General features: G+C 36.0%; 1 protein-coding gene across 7 annotated transcripts in view; it reads left to right on the forward strand.

The window, feature by feature from the left end:
- Positions 1-20,565, forward strand: part of rims2a (regulating synaptic membrane exocytosis 2a) — a gene marked incomplete at its 5' end in the record, with an annotated part of 182,173 nt that overhangs the window by 122,354 nt on the left and 39,254 nt on the right. For 6 of the 7 annotated variants that reach the window (XM_081389341.1, XM_081389343.1, XM_081389345.1 and 3 more), the window contains 2 exons: positions 10,197-10,300; positions 12,053-12,219. In XM_081389341.1, coding sequence (XP_081245467.1) covers positions 10,197-10,300; positions 12,053-12,219 — 271 coding nt within the window. Of the gene's footprint in view, positions 1-4,051; positions 4,082-10,196; positions 10,301-12,052; positions 12,220-20,565 lie in introns of all 7 variants that reach the window. The other variant, XM_081389342.1, reaches the window with a different exon arrangement.

Raw genomic sequence — 20,565 nt, forward strand, 5'->3', positions numbered from 1 at the left:
GAAGTATACAGTGGCCTCAAAAGTATTTGAAAATCTAATCCAGTCTGAAGGTATTGCATTAGATACAAAATATCAAACCAAGTGGCATTTATTTGAAATAAAAAAATAGCACGAGCACACTTTCCGAGTGAAACAAAAAGAAGTTTGATGGAAAGAAGAATAACAAAATGTATTTGGACTGTGAAGCCGCAATTAATCTTGTCTTAATGTCACATTCAGATTTTTTAAGCATGACTTAAGTTTTCAAATAGGTTTTGAGGCCACTGTAGAAATCCCTTACTTTCTCTGATACGCTACACGTGTTCTCGAGCCGAATGTTAACGCTGCCTATGTCTCTGTGATAAGAGGTGACATGGGAGGACCAGCAGGGCTCAGTGGTCAGTGCTGGTCACTCATCTAACGGCCATCAGGAGGAGACACACATCGCTGCTCAGACAGGTTTGACCTCTGACCTCTCTGATCTTGACCCCGTGTGCTCTTTCCTCTCAATGATTCTGAGCTCTACATCTCTGTGCTGAATACAGTCAGGTGGAGTAAACGTGGAAGTTCACAGTCTGTTCACTAACCGTTTAATGCTTATTGCACACAGTTTCAATCTGATTAGCTGATTTGCTTTATGACCTACACACATTTTCTGCAGAGTTTGCTGCACATAGACTGTGTCATAGACTGACACTGTGCAGTTTGTTTGAATTGTCAATTGGAAAGGTTTTTCCACCAGTCAATTGTTGTAGTATCAATAATGGTACATTTAAACAAGAAAACAAACTGTTTTTGGTTGCTTTATGTGTCAGCCAGATGATCATATAAAACCCAATTAGATATAAAATAATCTATAATTCTAGTCTAGATAAATAAATAGTAGCTTTCTTTTCTTAAAAAGTGTTTTATCTTTATCTTTCATCTACTTATGACTTTTTGAGTTGCTCAAATAAAACTATAATGTTTGCATAAACATGCATTTCAGCTCTATTGTCTTGTCTTTCAAGAGGCAATTTATTGATTAGTTATTTTTACTAAAAGAATACAACGTACACGATACCTTTCAAATGTTTGAGATTGGTTTGAAAGTGTTTATGCTCATTGAGTCTGCATTTAAAGGTGCAGTAAGCAATTTCTGAGAAACACTTGTAGCCAATCAGCAGTAGGGGGCGCAAACCAGTAGTGAGAGGTGACTTCTTTAACCGGGTATGCTGGGTGGTGCGTTTAATGGATTTATTATAAACAAGATGCTCGTATTCGATCTGTACAGAGAGTTAGCTACTCTCATGACACATCGCAACACAGCTAAAAGTATTCCTTATACGTTGTTCTCATGGAAAGCTGTCCGCGAATCGGAAAAATGTGCTATTGCTGCCAGATCTCGATCAACCAAAACCACATTGGATTTGATACAAAACTAAATAGACTAAATCAAATGAAAAAAAGTCATAACTAAAAACTACTTTCATTTTCTCCATAGGGAAATATATTTTTTACAAAAAACAGACCTACTGTAACTATCCGAGGCTGTTAATCCATAGTCTTGCTGAATGAAATTATGACTTGCTTTCGAATGTTACTAATCAGAAACTTACCATGCAAGAGTTTCCGACCAGTAAGATTTGAAAGAAATCAAATCACACTGCTAATTCAGAATGGCTCAGTCTGGTGACGCCTGCTAGTCAAAAATAGTTCGAACAACCAGAAGTTTTAAAGCATGTTTCAAACACGCCCATCGCTAGTAGACACGCTCTCTTTATGTGGGTTTCCATTGCACATTCACCTTATACAATCAGACCTCATTCAAAAAAACAAATACTCGTGATTTCGACAGCGTCTCATTAAACTTCATGGGAGATGTTCACCTCCACTTTCTGCACAAAGCTGACGGAAATGATAGAGCTGTGAATGATGAATACAGCTTCAGTATTGAATGTTTTACTGAGATGAGATGACAGTGAGACGAGCGAGTGACACCACAAGACATCGTTTCTCTTGCTCTGAGGATCTGGGTCCTGAATAGCTTTCTGATGAGATGGCTGTGTGTGTGTGTGTGTGTGTGTGTGTAGGGTTTATAGGGTCTGAATCAGGTCCGGCTAATGAATGTCCTATCAGTGTAGCCGTCTGTGTGGAATGGGATCGTCTTGTGGGTGATTAATGCATGAGAAATGTGCTTAGGTACACAAGATCATGCACGCTGGGTTGTTGCGTGATTAATGCTTCAGCGAATCAAAGAGAACAATGAAGAACCGAGAAAAAACGAGCCGTATCAGCAGATTGTGTTCTCTGTGAAGAAGACACTGATAAAGAATTGAAATATGGCGAGGAGGAGGATGTCCAATTAGTGCCAAACAGTGTCCTAAGATGCCAGCGTAATTATATAAGGCTCTAAAATGGGCATCGAACAAATGATCTAAAGGAGGATGCTGGGAGATCTGTGGTGTGTGAGAATTAAGGCCAAACTGAAGGATAAGCAGGACACCTTTCAGCTTTAGTATTTTTAGTGACATTCTTTAAAGGGGGGGATGCATTGGAAAACATCTTTGGAGAGTTTGATGTTTCCACATTCAGAGAAGGAAGCTGTACTTGCATGACTGAAAGAGCGTTTCAAAGATGGCCGGCGATTGGAATGACTGGTCTTAAAGGAACTTTGGTTCAGTCAGTTGAAATGAGTGACTTGCGGCTGTTGCTGATGTGATGTGGGTGTATCAAAGTTTAATTTGATAAAACTCGTGGCCATTTAGAGATTTATGCATTTACGATGTGATGCATTATGCATTGCTGTGAAGGATATGCAATATAAATGCCTGCAGAATGTCAATTTTTAGTTGCAAGAAAACTTTTTTTGGTCAAATTAGAGTGATAGCTTAATTTATTTTTTTATCAGTGTCAAAAGCCTGTTTAAGTCAAGAATGGGAGAGGAACTCATTGGCCGCCAACAATAAAATTGCTTTGTAGAGGGGCTTTTGGCTTTGTATTTTTGTACACTTCAATCTAAAAGTTTGGGTTTAGTAAGATTTTTTAATGTGATTGAAAGAAGTCTCTTGTGTTCACCATTGCTGAATTATTTGATAAAAAAAAATAAAAACATTAATATTGTGAAATATTCTTACAGTTTAAAATAACTGTTTTCTATTTGAGTATATTTTAAAATACAGTTTATTCCTGCGATGCATTACTCCAGTCTTCAGTGTCACATGATTCTTCAGAAATCATTCTAATATGCTGATTTGCTGCTCAAGAAACATTCCTTGTTATTATCAATGTTTGTTGTGGAATCCGTAATGCATTTTTAACAGGATTCGTTCATGATTAGAAAGTTCGAAAGCACAGCATTTATTTGAGATAGAAATCTTTTGTCGAATTGAATGCGTCCTTGCTGAATAAAATAATTAATTTCTTACTGACCCCAAACTGACTGACACAACATTTTCAGTAAATGTACACCACATTTACTGACAATTTTGTTTTGATCATTTTTCTGAAAGCACTAAAACACACAAGTGATTTTACTTTTTTTTAAAACGCTTTAGAAAAATTAACATTGTTATTTTGCTTGGATACTGTAGCATATCTGTCAGTGTTGTGTTTAGCATCCACATGTCTCTAAAACACATCTGATAGGTGTCAGGACCTTATTTCTCTTCAGGGTTTGCGGAGACTGTCCTCGTCCTCTCTCTTCTATTCTCCCTCTTTCTGCAGGTCTTTTGTTCATCCCTCATTCCCTCTGCATGTTCTATTAACATTCTTCTAGTGTTTCAGGGTTTGTTCTTAAGCAGGACTGGCTGCTCTTGGTGTTTTTCCTCTGAACTGTGATTTATTTCTCTCTTTCTCTGTATCATGGATGGTTTTATCTGCTTGTCGTGTTGTTGTTTCCTATTTGTTTTAATGTTGTTGTTATGTTGTTGTTGTTGTTGTTTGTGTTGTTGTTGTGTTCCCTCCCATGTGTTTTTGCCCCTGGTTTCTTGTCCCGTCTTTCTGCACACCTCCTCTCACGCCCCTCTCCTCTGTGTCTGTCTGTCCATTTTCGTGATGTGACCCCCTCCCCCCTAACCCCCCCTCCCAGAAGACACGGACTCCCCCAGTCAGACAAACTCAGGTCTGTCCTTTCTTCTGCTTTGCTTTTCTCGTCTTCCTCCATGCCGTATCCCAGCTCCTCTCTGTTTGTCGCAATCTCATTCGTTCTCCCTGCTGGAACAACCACAAAGGATAAAGATTGATTGATTGAGCATCTAGACAATCTTAAGGCCCTTTCACACCAAGAACGATTTTCTCCTTAAAACTGCAGTGAACCAAAGACAGTCTCAAAAACGCGGTTTGAAATCGCTGGTGTTACTTACGTCGCATATTACCTTGTAACCAATCAGGTTAGCGTGTGATCGTCAACGAGTGAATCTCTGAGCTGGTGTGAGTGAGTGGAGGCGGGGCTATTTTGCTTATTCATAGAACCGCGTATACTAAATGAGACCAGGGTTTAGACTTAATTCAAGTTATTTTAAGGCATGAAGAATTTTTTTTTCAATGAAAATTTTTTAAATATGTCATTTTGGTGATCAAAGATAAGTTTTAAGTGATAAAATTATGGACTTTAAGTTTATTGTAAGCTTGCTCTGTAGTTATGTCGCCTGCCGCTTTAAATGCTCGAGCTCTTTGAAATCTGGTGGATTCTGATTGGCTGTCAATGTTTTTATCATTCATCAGCTGGAAAAAAAAAAGTCCTGAAAGTGATTCCAGGGATGTCGTTTCTCTGTGCCATTAACATTATATCTGTGATGTGGACTCTATTATTCTTTTATATTTAGAACGATATAGAACTATATAATTATTGTTATCGTTATAGTTATCAATTATCATCCTTGGTGTGAACTGGCCCTTAGGCTACCTAATGACTAGTTTGGACGAGCTTGAAACCATCAGAAGCTGTTTTTATATGGATATTCCAGCAGGTCAGACTGAAATATGCTTTGCAATGTTATTAATAAAAATCAAGGTTGATCTCACAAAGAACATGTATTTTTTTAAGTGAACCCATTAAACATAAACGCATTATGCAATCGTTTAAGACGTTTATCATTGTATTGAACCTTTTTGGCAAAAAGTGTTTCAATTTGAGTCAAGAACCCTAAAGTTCTATATAGAACCCCATTGAACTATATATATATATATATGAGCATTTGTGAGATTTCAACCATTATCAATTTGGACTGCAATACACATTTGAATCCACAGTAGTGTAATGAGTGTAAAAACTGTAGAGGAGTAAATGCTGGGATTGTGCTTGAAAAGCGAACATCATCTCTTTCTGCTCTTTGGTTGTCTTCACTAGCTTTTTAAATCTATTACGCCTCTTCTCTGCCCTTTTTACGAGCATTTTATTCACCTGGTTCCAGAGTTACTTTCTGCTATGAAGCTCATGGGCTTCCTTACCAGCTCCAATCATAATCAAACATGATTATGATCATGTGTGTGTTCTTATTTTGAAAACATTTCAAAATGGTGGCATTTTTTGAGTGACAAAACACTTTTTCCAGCAGCCTTGGTTCTGGAATCTCATTTTCCCATTCATGTTCTCCATAGGAATGAAAAAAAAACAACAACAATCAGTTAAAAATTTAAATCCGAAAAGAGGTATTTAATGTCTTTTATGAGGCACTGAATCACTGTTAATGACACGTTGCTGAATCTGACATGGTACAATTTAAAACAAGTGTATTTGTAATGGATTTGAAATTGAGCATTTTATGCTCACCAAGTAACAATAATATTGTGCAATATTTTATTTATTTCTGTTTCTATGTATTTTAAAATTAATTTATTGCTTTCATTATCAATACCTCCAGTCTTCAGTGTCACATGATCCTTCAGAAATTATTCTAATATGCTGATTTGCTGCTCAAGAAATCAAGACTTTTATTATTATCAATGTTAAAAACAGCTTTTTCAATATTTTAATGGAAACTGAATTTTTGATGAATAGAAAGTTCAATAGAACAAGATCAATTTAATGCATCCTTGCTGAATAAAAATACACATTTCTTAAAAAAAAAACATATATAGACAATTGTGTTTGATAGGGTGTCTGAGGGTGTGTTCACACTTGGCATGTTTGGTTTAATTAAAGCGAACTCTGGTGCGATTGATCTGTTAGTGCGGGTCATTTGATAAAGTGTGAACCCTGCCATCTGAACCCTGGTGTGCACCAAACATGCGGGCCGAGGCCGCTGAAACATGGGTCTCAGTCCGCTTCCAAATGAATTCTGAGATCTTCGTTTGTGTGTGATGGAGGAATTCCTGTCACTGTTTTGACTCTTTTACACATTTTATAAGCTCTTCACGAGTTGTCAGCTCCTACATGTTCCATCATATTTATGCACACACAATGGGCATTGCGTTGTAAAATATGTCATAAAGGCTTTGTTTTTTGTTTTTTTGTATCTTTGGGTTCGGTGTTAAAAATGACAGTGTGAACACAAGCAAACCAGGACTAAATGTATAATTTTCTTTTTTGGTCAGGACCAAAAGAACCAAGAGAACCAAAATACAAGTGTGAACACACCCTCACACTTTTGTCATTCGCAAGACAAAGCTTTATGGGAGCTTTTTGCAGAGATTTTCCTTTCCACAGTAACATTTTTTTGGTGAATCTCTCGTCGGAATTATTGATAATGTAATTATTCCTATTAATTTGGCTATTCGATGCTATATTTTGGTAACACTTTACAATAAGGTTCATTAGTTAACATTAGTTTATGTATTAACTAACCTGAACTAACAATGAGCAGTACATTTGTTACAGTATTTATTAATCTTTGTTAATGTTAGTTAATAAAAATACAGTTGTTCATTGTTTGTTCACGTTAGTTCACAGTGCATTAACTAATGTTATTACATGGCTTGGTTGAATTCTAATGTAGAATGCGGTCTGTTATACAGAAGTATAACACACCGTTGCCATGAAAAACAGAGCGTTGCTATGGACGCAGGATTCTAACCGTAGAGACGGAACGGACTATTTTCTTTAGCGGAAGCAATACAATCGTTTTTAAATCAATAACTCCTTTTTAAAGGGATACTCCACTTTTTTTGGAAATAGGCTCATTTTACAACTCCCCCAGAGTTAAACAGTTGAGTTTTACCGTTTTCGAATCCATTCAGCCGATCTCCGGGTCTGGCAGTGCCACTTTTAGCATAGCTTAGCATAGATCATTGAATCGGACATGACCATTAGCATCTCTCTCAAAAAAATGAGTTTCGATATTTTTCCTATTTAAAACTTGACTCTTCTGTAGTAACATCGTGTACTAAGACCGACGGAAAGCTAGACAAACTTAGTCCCGGTCACGTTGGAAGTTACTGAGCTGGGGACTATTTTCAGGCGCTGCGTCATATCATTACGCCTGCTGGACTCATGGTACGGCAGCAAAGTTTCTTGATTATTACGCAGGAATGAGAGTATAGTTCCTAGCCATATCAGCCTAGAAAATTGCAACTTTACATTTTCTGTCGGTTTTAGTACACAATGTAACTACAGAAGAGTCAAGTTTTAAATAGGAAAAATATCTAAACTCTTTGGTCATTTTTTTGAGAGAGATGCTAATGGTCATGTCCGATTCAATGATCTATGCTAAGCTATGCTAAAAGTGATACTGCCAGACCCGGAGATCGGCTGAATGGATTCGAAAACGGTAAAACTCAACTGTTTAACTCTGGGGGAGTTGTAAAATGAGCCTATTTCCAAAAAAAGTGGAGTATGCCTTTAAATCAATATTTTGTGTCAAATACAACCGAATACAACCCTGACGCGAAGCGCCTCGCTCTACATTATCCCTTACTTAACCAATACAGCCTTTGATTTTAATAACATAAATGTTGAAATTAATATTAACTAAGAAATGCTGTAGAAGTCTTGTTCATTCTTAGTTCATGTTAACTAATGAACCTAAATGTAAAGTGTTTCCTATACTTTTTCAATTAATTTTTTTTTTAATGAAATCGCACTGCATTATTGTTTAGAAAATCTGGTTACGCTTTAGTTTGATGGTCCACTTTAGACATTCCAGTAAATATAAGTACCTTTGCACCTACATGTCAACTAACTCTCACTAGAATATTATAGAATGTCTGCTTAATATCTGCTAACACTTTATTTTGATGCTCCCCAACAGACATACTGACTATAAGTAACTTTGCAACTATATGCCAACTTACTCTACTAACCCAAACCCTAACGTAACAGTCTACCAATACTCTAATGAGAGTTAGTTGACATGTAATTGCAAAGTTACTTAATAGTTAATAGATTGTCTAAAGTGGACCATCGAAATAAAGTGTAACCAAAAATCTTTCTCTGTGGAGAAAAGGAATGGGATTTTGTACCTCCCGAACCCGACTGTTGTGTACCGTTCTTGGTTATGGCTCGAGCTAATGAAGCTGGCTTCATGAAGGCATAAGTACACATATATATCACATCATGGTTATTTTCATAAGGTGTTAATGTCAGTTTAGGTTTTATTTGCACCCACTTTCTTCCTCTTTTACTAGTGTTCCCCATTTCCATTTAAAACACTGTAAAGCAGTAGAGAAAACGAGGTGTGTTGTATGGTTTTGGCATTGCAAATATCTACAGTAGATACAAAGACTGAAAACTTTTGACTGCGGATTGACTTAGGGGAAGTTTTCCTATAATGCAAAGCATTCTGAAAGCACTCTCCGTTATGAACGTGGCTTTAATCTTAAAAACGTACCTCGTATATGAGCTTCACTATAGTGCTGCTATTAAATCCAATTAATCTAATGATTCTGAGAGCACTAATCATTGGGTAATTTGCTGAACATGTTAATTACTTAACAGCACAATTGCTATTGGCAAGAGAAAATTGCTATTGACATTTACGGCACCTGCACTGACAAAGACACATGTAGTACGCTTTACACGACTCAATAGCACAAACAAATTCAGTCATTTGCTTGTGCGAACAGCCTAGTTAAAGTTGTTGCTTGTCATTTTGCAACTGAAATGGTCACAGAAGTTTATGCGACTTTGTGATTCAAACAAGATTCGGGCCAGAATACCTTAGCAACTGCATAGCAACATGTTGAAAACCACCTAAAACACCCTAGCAACCACTTAAAAGACTCTAGTGACCACACAACACACTAAATACACAGAACATCCTAGCAAACACATGCATGTAAGTCAAGTAAGGAAAGGCAACCACCACAACCTGCGTTACTTAGAAACACTACATTCTAGAGCATTTCATTTGATTGGACTTTGCACATACACTGTATTTATATTGTATGGTTAGATTTGATTTGCTAATAACCAATGACACTTTTCCATTCAGGTGCTTTGAAGTGTGCCTCGGGTTTGAGTGACTTTTGTGTGAATTCACAATAAAATGCTTATAAATAAGTATGTCTTAAATAGACCAGAGCTAACCTCTTGATATTTTAAATATACTACCTCCTTCTGTAATCTGAAAAAAAAATATATATATATATATATATTTATATATTTTTTTTCTGCTATGGGCTGCATCATTTACAGTATGCCAATGTGTGTGTGAAGACATTTACCCAGCAGCGTATTATTAATGGTGACAGGCATTTTGATAAATACATTTTTTTTATGGCCAATTTGGTATTAAACAGACAGATATCTTTTATGCTCGGAGAGTTAAAAGTGACCACTCAACGGTAGTGTTGTTGATGGGAAAGATTTCTTTATTAAAGGGTTAGTTCACCCAAAAATGAAAATTCTGTCATCATTTACTCACCCTTATGTTGTTCCAAACCTGTATGAGTTTCTTTCTTCTGTTGAACACTAAAGAAGAGTGTTGGTAACCAGAGAGTTAATGGTAGCCATTGACTTACATAGTAGGGAAAAAAAATAGCTGGCTACCGTCAACTGTCTGCTTACCAACATTCTTCAAAATATCTTCTTTTGTGTTCAACAGAAGAAAGAAACTCATTCAGGTTTGGAACAACATTAGGGTGAGTAAATGATGACAGAATCTTTACATTTTGGGGTGAACTACTGTATCTCTTTAAACCATTCTACATTATATATCATTATATATCACATTACATTATATATCAAATGCTTCATTAGTGAACGGGTCAACAGATCTGTTCCCATCTAGCCTCACCAACATCACAAGACACTTTTTCAACAAACCTGCAAACTCATTGACGTCTGCTGTGATCCATAGGTGCCATGGATGTCGAGGAACGAACGCGGCAGATGAAACTGAAGATGAACAAGTATAAACAGGGAACAGGCTCGGACTCCAGACTGGAACAGGACTATAACAAGGTAATAGTGGTTTACTGCTACTGTGAAAAACAGTTTAAACTTACGTTTAAATGAATATATAGAGCTAAGATATAGTTTGTATAGATAAATGCTGCTGTTGATCACTCAACTGTTAGATAAATTGGAGTGTTTTCTAGTTGTATTATTTGCAGTCATGCTAATTGAGACTAAATACTCCTGGTTGCATATTAATTAATAATAATAATAATGATAATGATAATGATCATTTTAACAATAATTATGGGCCCCTAAATGTATCTGTTAGTTTACTTTATTATTATCATTATTTTATTATAATTCTATATTTAAATACTCTCCCTTTCGAGAAAAAATAAATGCAAATAATATAGACGGCCTAATAATTTTCACAATATTTGCATGCTTGGTGTTATGTTTAAAGGGGTTTAAACTAAACTAAGGGGTTTTAAACTAAACTAAAATGCAGTTTTAGTTTAGTTAAGTTTAGTTTAGTTTAGTTTAGTTTAGTTTAGTTTAGTTTAGTTTAGTTGATTGACCAGGCTCTTCTTTCACCCCTGTAAAATAGCATCAGTTTAGTTTCTTCTTAAAGCTAGTTTTTGCTAGTAGTTTTTAGTGTAGCTACTAATATGGCTGTAGTTGAACTAGGTCCAGGTAGTAAAATAAACTAGCACTTTTCAGCCAATCAGATTGCTAATCTGGACCTAAGTGATCATAGATTAAACATGATGTTTGTTTGATTGACCCATTTCCAGCAGTTGTGAAATATTTATAGACCTAGTCTTTTAAGTTCAGTATCTCTGCACATGATATACTTTAGTATTTCTGTATGCGGGTCAGCATGCTGACATTCAGCGCCATATACGGCTATATCACCTTCCCTTTGTATCCTTGTAAGCCTGTGGTATGAAAAGCATTGCGCAGCACCATGAGTTCTGCAGGATTCTATTAAAAGCAGATAAAGAAGAGGTTCATTAATTTTTGTCTGATAGGCTTATGAGAAGGCGCCATTTAGGACATAATGTTTATAATCATCATAGCAAGCCATGAGCATCTTATAAATACATATTTTACATAAGACCCTACAATACCTCTCCATGTCAGTCCAGGACAGAATAACCAGGAATACACTGGTTTAAATTAAGGATGTTCCTTTTATCTTTTATCAAAAACAATAATTCATTCTACATTTATGTATTTGGCAGAAGCTTTTATCCAAAGCAACTTGCATTTCATTAGAGGTACACAATGTAACTTTTGGTCCTCTAGAAGTTAAAAAACAGCATGCATTTTGTGGAAGAACATTGTTTTGGTTGTGCTTAAATTCCTTTGACGATGTATTGACAACATTTTTTAGTCAACATTTAATCAGTTCATGCATTCCTTGGCAATCAAACCCATGACCATTGTTAGCGCAATGTCCTACTGTTAGAGCTCCTCATGAATTTATTTTGGAATATGTTATTACATGAGGTCTTTCTTTAAAGGTGAAATGTGACATTTCTGCACCACTAACACACCAAAAGGAAATGCAAAAATAATGTTAGATTCGAAATACCCCCCCAAAAAGTCCTACCACAATTTCTGCCCCACTCGCATTTTTTCCATTGGTCATATAAACAAATAATCTAGTCCCAGCTTTATGGCACTGACTGAAATGTAAGTTTTGAAGATGCCACTTCACCTTTAACTGCTGTGACTAGATTTGTTTTTTGTCTCAAGAATTTTCTGTTTGTTGTCCGTAAGCATCTAACTTGTGTTGTGTTTGTTCTGCAGCGTTCAGGCAGAGATCCTCAGCGGGGAGAAAACCTCTCGGCCAAGTCTTCGGACAGTGATGTCAGCGACGTGTCCGCTGTGTCGAGAACCAGCAGTGCGTCTCGATTCAGCAGCATGAGCTACATCTCTGTCCAATCAGAACGGCCGCGGGGCAGCCGGAAGATCAGGTGAGAAGTCTGATCACTGTCAAACCTGTCCGTTATGTTCAGTTGAGGAACGGTCTACAGTGGGTGCTCCTTAAGTTTGTTCTTTGAGGCCATGTACAAACTGCAAAGTTTTGTGAGTGACAACTGCATTTATTTGCAGGAGTGAATTACTTCGTCTCATGGCTGTAAACAAGTAACATGGGTGCCAATAATTTAACCCGTATAGTGAAACCAGGGTTATTTTAGTATCATTTATATACTATTATAGTATTTATTACTATTTTTAAGTAGCTTTTATTTTTATGTTTTTAGTTTTCATTTTAATTTTTATTTGTTTTATTAGTTTTATGTGCTTTTAAAAACATCAAAACCAGAAAGAAATCCATAGAATGTCCGTGTCAAATACTAAAGGAGTTATTTGATAAAAATGACTTTGTTGCATACGTTTAATACACATCACACACATAATAGTAGATTTCTTACAAAAAATACTTTATTTAGATGCCAAAGCAAAGACAAATGTTTTCGATTCATGGTGTCATTAGTGTCATAACAGAAAATAGAAATTCAGAAAACCTGATTCTATTTATATACATTTTTTGCCATAGAAAGTAAACTCAAAATGTTGATTTAAAAACACACATACCTTAATGGCATAAAAACTGTTTGTACACTAACATACAGACTGCAGAAAAAAATACAACATACAAAATACAAATACAAACATTTTGTACACTAATTATGCAGAAATTATTTAAACAAATACAATATAATTATACAAAATGTTTTTTCATGATCATCAAGAATATAAATGCAACATTATCCAAAAACAGCATAATAATATGAAACGTCATAATATAATTATCATGTTTATGAGGAATAAATCCAACAAAAGAGAGAAAGAAAGAAAGAATACCAAATGAAAATATCAAAAACATCAAAAAAATAAAAAGGTATATGAATTTTTAAATCAACTTTTTGAGTTTACTTTATTGGATGTAATACTGTGAAAATGTTTTATATAAATAGAATCAGGTGTGCTGATTCTATCCATACAGGTTTTTTGTAAGAATCTTCTACTGTTATGTGTGCTCCTCTTCTTGTCGAACTTATGTGCTTTTGTCATTTTTATTAGTTTTGTTTTTTTATATTTCTATTTACTGTACCTTTAATTTATTTTTATTTTTAATTGCCAATGCATCATTTCTAAGTTTTTCATCTAATATTTGTATTTTTATTTCAGATTTATTTCTAAATGTAAGATCTAAAAAAAATTAATAGTTTTAGATTTAGTTTTAGTTTTAGGTAACAATAACAATACTGCTGGAAACATATTATCATCTGGCAGTTGTTAGTAAACCAGTGTCGACAGAGGCACCAAGTTTATGTATGTTTAGTCTCAGCCTCAGATAGCGTGCTCATATACCACCCACAGTCTGTTAGCGTTCACTCATCTTGCACACATAACTGGCAAGCACTATCCAATCGGATTCACTGGCTTCTAGGACATTTCTGATCCATTCCCCTGGAAACATAGTCATATTTACCAGGATTGTGCTCATTTCAGAAATGAATTGAGAATGCCTTTTATAGATTCCAATTAAATTTAAAGAACACAGACGCAGCAGATAATTTCAATAATGACCAATGCTACATTTCAATCTATCAAGACATGCTTTTTTGGTGTGGCACAAATTGACGAGCGTAAACCTTAGTAAATCACCTTGCATGATTCATTTAAATACTCTCCTTGCATAAATTTAGCGTCTGAAAGGGAAACTCCTACAAATGCATAAGCAATAAGGTCAGCCGCAAAAATAACCCTGTCAATGCCTTTTCAGCGCTAATTTTTCACTGCGTGTCATTAGTAAATCCTGACGGTATTTTTTTAACACAAAAGAGGGTTTGCACTGGATCTAGCTGTTAGTAAATCTGGCCTATAGTGGCTTCTAAAAACAAAACAAACTGTGGTTGGTCATTTTACTTGTCAATCAAACAGTCTAGTCTAAGTGGGTGGTTTTTGTCAAGAATTTGCTAATAGTCAAAATTATGACTAGATGAAAAAAATATATATATATATTGTTGGCTCTGTGGTGAATTGCTTTTTATGTTGATCACTTGTAAGTCACTTTGTGTATAAGCGTCTACTAAATTAATAAATGTAAATATATTGCACATTAAGCGGATGGGGGGAGTAAAAAGAACATTTCTCATATCTAAATCTTTCAAGTGTAAATCTGGTTATAGAATGAGGTTGTCACTCCTATAAATACCTGCTGTGTACAGAATAGGATTAAACACTCATAAGAGGAGTGATGATCTTCTTTAGCTGCAGTGTGTACATGGCCTAAGAGAAACAGCATCTCTGTAGGGTTCGTCATCATGTGGGTCCGAGTGCGTTCAAGGTTTGCTTTTGTTTAGGTGAGTTTGGTGCCAAACCACTAACTCTGTGTGTCCACTGGCATGGAAGAAATCCACTCTTTATTATGTATTATCCAGAACACCTTCTTTGGGGTGTGTCTGTAAAATGTACAGTGAACTCTTTATTGTGATAAATGATTGATTTCAACAAACTGTGAATAAAGTCATGCATGATGACAGTTTGAAAATTGCAGACATTTTGAAAGGTTAGGTTTCATATAGTTTCAGTTAAATGTGCAACACCATTCGAAAGTCTGGTGGTCAGTAAGACTTTTAAAAAATTAATACTTTTATTTAAGGGTTAGTTCACCCAAAAATGATTTTTTTCCCCAATAATTACTCACCCTCATGTCGGTCCAAACCCGTAAGACTTTCGTTCATCTTCGGAACACAAATGAAGATCTTTTTAATAAAATCTGAGCGATTTTTTTCCCCCTCCATAGACAGCTATGCAACTGACACTTTGACACTTCAAAACAATCATAAATAGATGGGAAAACTAATCCATATTAATTGAGTGGTTCAGTCCAAATTTTCTGAAGAGACTCGATTGCTTTACATGATGAACAAATTGAATTTAGGCTTTTATTCACATAAACATTCTTCAACTCACACATCAGTTGTGGTAAACAGAAGCTCAATCTTGTTCGCTTGATGTGTGAGAACCAATGAGGTTCATTCTCGAGTTACGCATCACGTTGAGATTCTGCAAGAACAAACCTCAATTTAATAATCAATTAAAAAGGATTTTATACATGTATGATATAACGCTATACCCACATTGGACCAGCGCTTTGGAAAATGTCCCAAGCAGGTTCGGTTGAGCTTCTGTTTATGTTCGCTGATCAATGTTTATATGTGAATAAAAGCCTAAATTCAATCTGTTCATCATATAAAGCGATCGAGTCTCTTTAGAAAATTTGGACTGAACCACTCAATTAATATGGATTAGTTTTCAAATCTATTTATGAACTTTTGTAAAGCGTCAAAGTTGTAGTTGTATGGCTGTCAACGAAGGGACAGAAAGCTCTCGGATTTCATTAAAAAGATCTTCATTTGTGTTCCGAAGATGAACCAAAGTCTTACAGGTTTTGAAACGACATGAGGGCAAGTAATTAATGACGGAATTTTCATTTTTGGGTGAACTATCCCTTAAGCAAGGATAAAGTAAATTGATCAAAAGTGACAGTATTAAGAAGTTACCGAAGTGTTCTATTTCAAATGCTTTAAAAAAAATCAAAGAATGCTGAAAAAAGTATCATAGTATCATAGAAACTTTTGATTGGCCGTCATCCGACATATGCAATCCGCTCACTCCGTGCCAGTGAACACAAACAGTTTCCCATTTTACATGCTAGGGGGTGTATATTTTAGTTCTGCAATGAAACACAATTTTGTTCTGTTTTATGTGCATACTGTCTGGCTTCTGTTGTTATTACTGTTTGCATTGCATTATTTTGTTGTGTTGTCATTCATTCATTCTTTCTTTATGGTTTACATTCAGGAAGTGTTGACACCTATTTTCACTGTGCTTCATTTTTGTTCTGCATGCTGCTTGCACCTCTACTTCTACTTCTACTGGCCACGCCCACAGCAAGGGGCGGAGTCTCTCCAGGGAGGGGGAGGAGTTACAGGAGGAACAGGAGGAGGGAGGGTTAGAGGAGGACAGAGCGAGGAAGAGAGGAGGGGGGAGGGCAGGAAAGCTGAGGAGACAGACAAGTAGTATAGACAGAGAGGAAGCAGAGCGGGAGGAGTCTGAAGAGGGCGTGGCCCAGAGGACGGTCTCAGAGACGGACCTCAGGTAAACTCTAGTCGCCATGGCAGCCAACTGTTTCTTATACCAACGGTTTTCAATCCTGATCCTGGGGACCAATGCTGCATTCACGCCATGCCGTAATTTCACGATGTCAACACATGACGTTCTACTTGGAACTGTTCACGTCTTCGGACTCGGAATTATGTGTTTCAGTGGCGCTGGCAACACTATCAACTCCTAAATGTGGTACAAATGCATCTCAGAAAATTCCCAGCTTTCAAGTTGTAATTACGTGCTCTACGAGGACGATTACGAGTTTACATCTCGTAATTATGGGAATCACAACATGGCGTGAACGCACCTCACACATTTTTGTATGCCTCCCTTATTTAACACACCTGATTCAGATCATCAGCTCATTAGGTGAGAACTCCTGAACTGAGGCTGTGTTCAAAATCACCCCTATACCCTCATTCACTATCCCTACGTTAGTCCACTAATATAGTCCGCTTGAAGGAGTGAATAAAAAGTGAGTGCGCCGGAAAGGCTGCCACTTTTGCGTGATTTGCGCTTGCTGTTTAATAATCATTTGAAACGTAGCAAACTGGCAGCTCCAGTAGTAATGAAAAGATTTATCTTGAACTCTGCCATGGAAACTACGTATAGACCTTAATTAAACAATTTAATAATCAATCAAAAAGGAATTTATACCGGTATGATATTACGCTGTAGCCACATTGGACCAGTTTGGAAAACGGATGGATGGATGATTCAGCTGTGGACGCCATCTTTTGGCGCATTATGCATTATGGGTATTGTCTAGCCATTGAGCGTTCATCGGTTGTACACTCATTATTGTGGTTATAATGTGATATACATTGTGATAACATCCACTATGGTTTCGGACACCACTACAAATGGCTGTCCACTCAAATAGTGCCCTATTTAAGGATATAGGGGGCGATTTCGGACACAGCCTGAGAGTCTCAGATAAGGGAGACATACAAAATGTGCAGAGGTGCGTCCCCAGGACCAGCAGTGAAAACCAGTCTTACTGTATATGGTAGCTACAAGATAATGCATACACAAATACTTCTTGTATATTCTATTCATGCCTAAACTTTAAGATGAGAACCATTCTTAACATAGTTGAATGCAGAGTTGGGAATAGGGAATTGCAGAGATCTAGAGTTGGAAATTGGGTAATTGAGTCAAGGACACCTACTTTACTTTAGCACAACCCATATAATAATGTACTGTATTCCAGATATAGCTTGTTTGTTATGTTTACATTAACATAGGAAACTTAATCTCAACCTACCAACTCGAGTTCAGTGAAATGAGTGTATAGATACAGTAGATGGCAAGCCATGGTGAATCGCTCATGATAAATGAATCCAGCCCTATTTCAGTCCTGTGCTAGTGCTGTCTTCCTTATGTTTATGTATGTCTGTATGTCATTTTAATGTGCTGCTGTTTGTGTGTGGGGCGACTTCAACACTTATGAGGGCTTTATTTGTTTATTCAGAACATGTCATGAAATGTGAAAGTCTTTTTTTCAGTGTCCCCATACCTTCAAATACCCCTTTTACCCAAGTAAAGGCCTCCATTCAGATTCAGCTTCATACTCAATAGGCGCAGAACCCTGTTAGCAATCACTCAACAGCTGCACATATTGGTGAATCTCATAAATCTTTCATTAAAATATGTTCAGGTCAAATTTCATCCCCTAAAATAATAAATAAAATAAATAAATAAATATAATATAATTTGGACCATAACATTTTTAGGAATTTATGTCTTATTTTCATGACAATTAAGCTGTCCCTGATTATATTATAGGCTATTAAAGTGCTCCTTTTATGCTTTTTTTTGGATATTATCTTTCATGTACTGTGTTGTATAGCTGTTTGTAAATGTAAAAGGTCTGCAAAGTTTCAAAGATCGAGTTATTGTCTCCCAAAAGAAAGAACCGATTCTGAACTGCCTGAAACCAGTCGTCAGTCTCACTTCCTGCACAAACCTACGTTGGTTTGTAACAAATTTGCATAATGCCAGCCTATGGTCTTCATTGGCTACTCGCGAACAACGTCTTCTTTGACTTCGTGTTGTTGACATGTCGAGAATATGCTGTTTTCTGCGCTGAGAAAGCTAATCCATTTTTCATGCACTTCCAAAGGATGATGACTCTGGCTCAATTTGATATGGTAAAACCAATGCCATCGTTAATGTTCGTGTCACTGTGTACCAAGCGATCAGGGAGATCTGGAGCTGAAATTCAGATATGGTAATGGATGTTTTGTTTCCAATACTCTTTGTAAGCTGTAGACCAATCACAACAGACTGGGCAATCTGACCAATCAGAGCAGAGTAGACCAATCAGAGCAGAGTAGACCAATCACAACTGACTGGGCCACTGTAACCTTTAAAACACCATAAAAGGGGCACTTTAAGAGTTTTGTTTTTGACATTGATTTTATTCAGATGAAAATGTGTTTGAATTATTTGACATAAATGGACAAAAACTTTTTTAACATTTACAGTAATCAAGAAAATGTATTATGGTAATATAATGTCATACAAAAACAGTTTTCATTTTCTTTATGCAAATAATATCTCCTTCATTTTGGTTTCAGTGTGAAATATGACCCAGACATGTTCGTTTCGTGAGATTCACCCATATATGTACACAGGTCCATCAGTCCGGCTCCTTCTCTTTCTGTTTGACTGCTCTCTCAGGCCGTTTTTGTGATATTTCTGAGCTCCTGCTCATCTAGTGTTGACACTGCACGTGTCATCTCAGCTTCTGAGCGATGCATTAGACATTAGACTCTGATCGGGTTTGTAATGAGGGAGATAGGAACACGATTTTCTTTGTTAATAAGTGACTGGAAGCGCACACAGACCTTTGAAGCATATCGTTGATCATATTGCATTAAATGAACATACAGTACGAATGGATGGACACGGATTGTGTATAAGGAACAGTGATTTAGCTGAAAAGGCAAAAAGTGTTTGCCTTTTAATGTCATGCGTTCTTCAGGTGATCTTTCTGTGTTTACTGAGGCGTGTTGAATCAGCCAATACATGCTTTGAAAAACAGGAAGTGATGTCAGTGGCAATTACATTGACGATGGCGGGAGAGCCACAGGCATTGTCTGCCTCATTAGGTGACTTGTGTAATATGTGTGATGCATGTGTTCTGGTTGCAGTTTTCTGTGGGTTAGTTATGCAATTTCATGACTAATATACACATATGAAACTAACAGGTGGAAAAAAGAAGAAAAACAAAGCCATAAAGAGGTTACTTAGCTTTGCCTTATAATGCACAACAAGTCACTGAGGTTTCTGAGTGGACACCAAATCATGTGTTCACACACAGCACAGACAGTCATGAGATGTTTCAACTCTTTTTCATTTCCAGTGGTTTATGTGGTATTGTCCTCTAGTCAGACCATTTCAAAGCAGAGATGTCAGTATCAAATGCAGAAGTCCCTAAGTGCAAAAATCATTTTCTGAATCAGTAGCCTCGTCTTGTTTTTTAAGAAAAAATATTTATTATATCTGCGTATATACTTTATATTATATAAGCAGATTCCTTTAAATCAGATAAAATGCCTGAGATTGTTTTCAGAGAATATATCTTAATTTAATTTAATTGAAAAATCATAAAATTGTCAGCATAACATTTTCTTATGATTTATTATTAAAACGAGAAAAAGAATATTTGGCAAAGGGGTAACAAAAAGTTACATTTAATTCTCATTAGCTGTGTTAAATAAAAATGTAATTTTGTTAATAGCAATGAAAAGTAATAAAGAAAAAATTTATTATTATTGAAAGTAAAAATTGTTAACACTTTACAATAATGTATAATGTATGTATTATGTATTAACTAACATGAACTAACAATGAACAATACATTTGTTACAGTATTAATCTTTGTTAATGTTAGTTAAAAAAATACAGCTGTTCATTGTTTGTTCGTGTTAGTTCACAGTGCATTAACTAATGTTAACAAATACAACCTTTGATTTTAATAATGTATTAGTAAATGTTAAAATTAATATTAACTAAGATTAAGAAATTATAAGTATTGTTCATTCTTAGTTCGTTAACTGAGGTAGTTAAACTAATGAACCTTATTGTAAAGTGTTAGCTAAAAATCTAACACTTAATTTTAATTTTAT

This window comes from Scardinius erythrophthalmus, assembly GCF_964197995.2.
Source record: "Scardinius erythrophthalmus genome assembly, chromosome: 16".
Lineage (NCBI taxonomy): Eukaryota > Metazoa > Chordata > Actinopteri > Cypriniformes > Leuciscidae > Scardinius > Scardinius erythrophthalmus.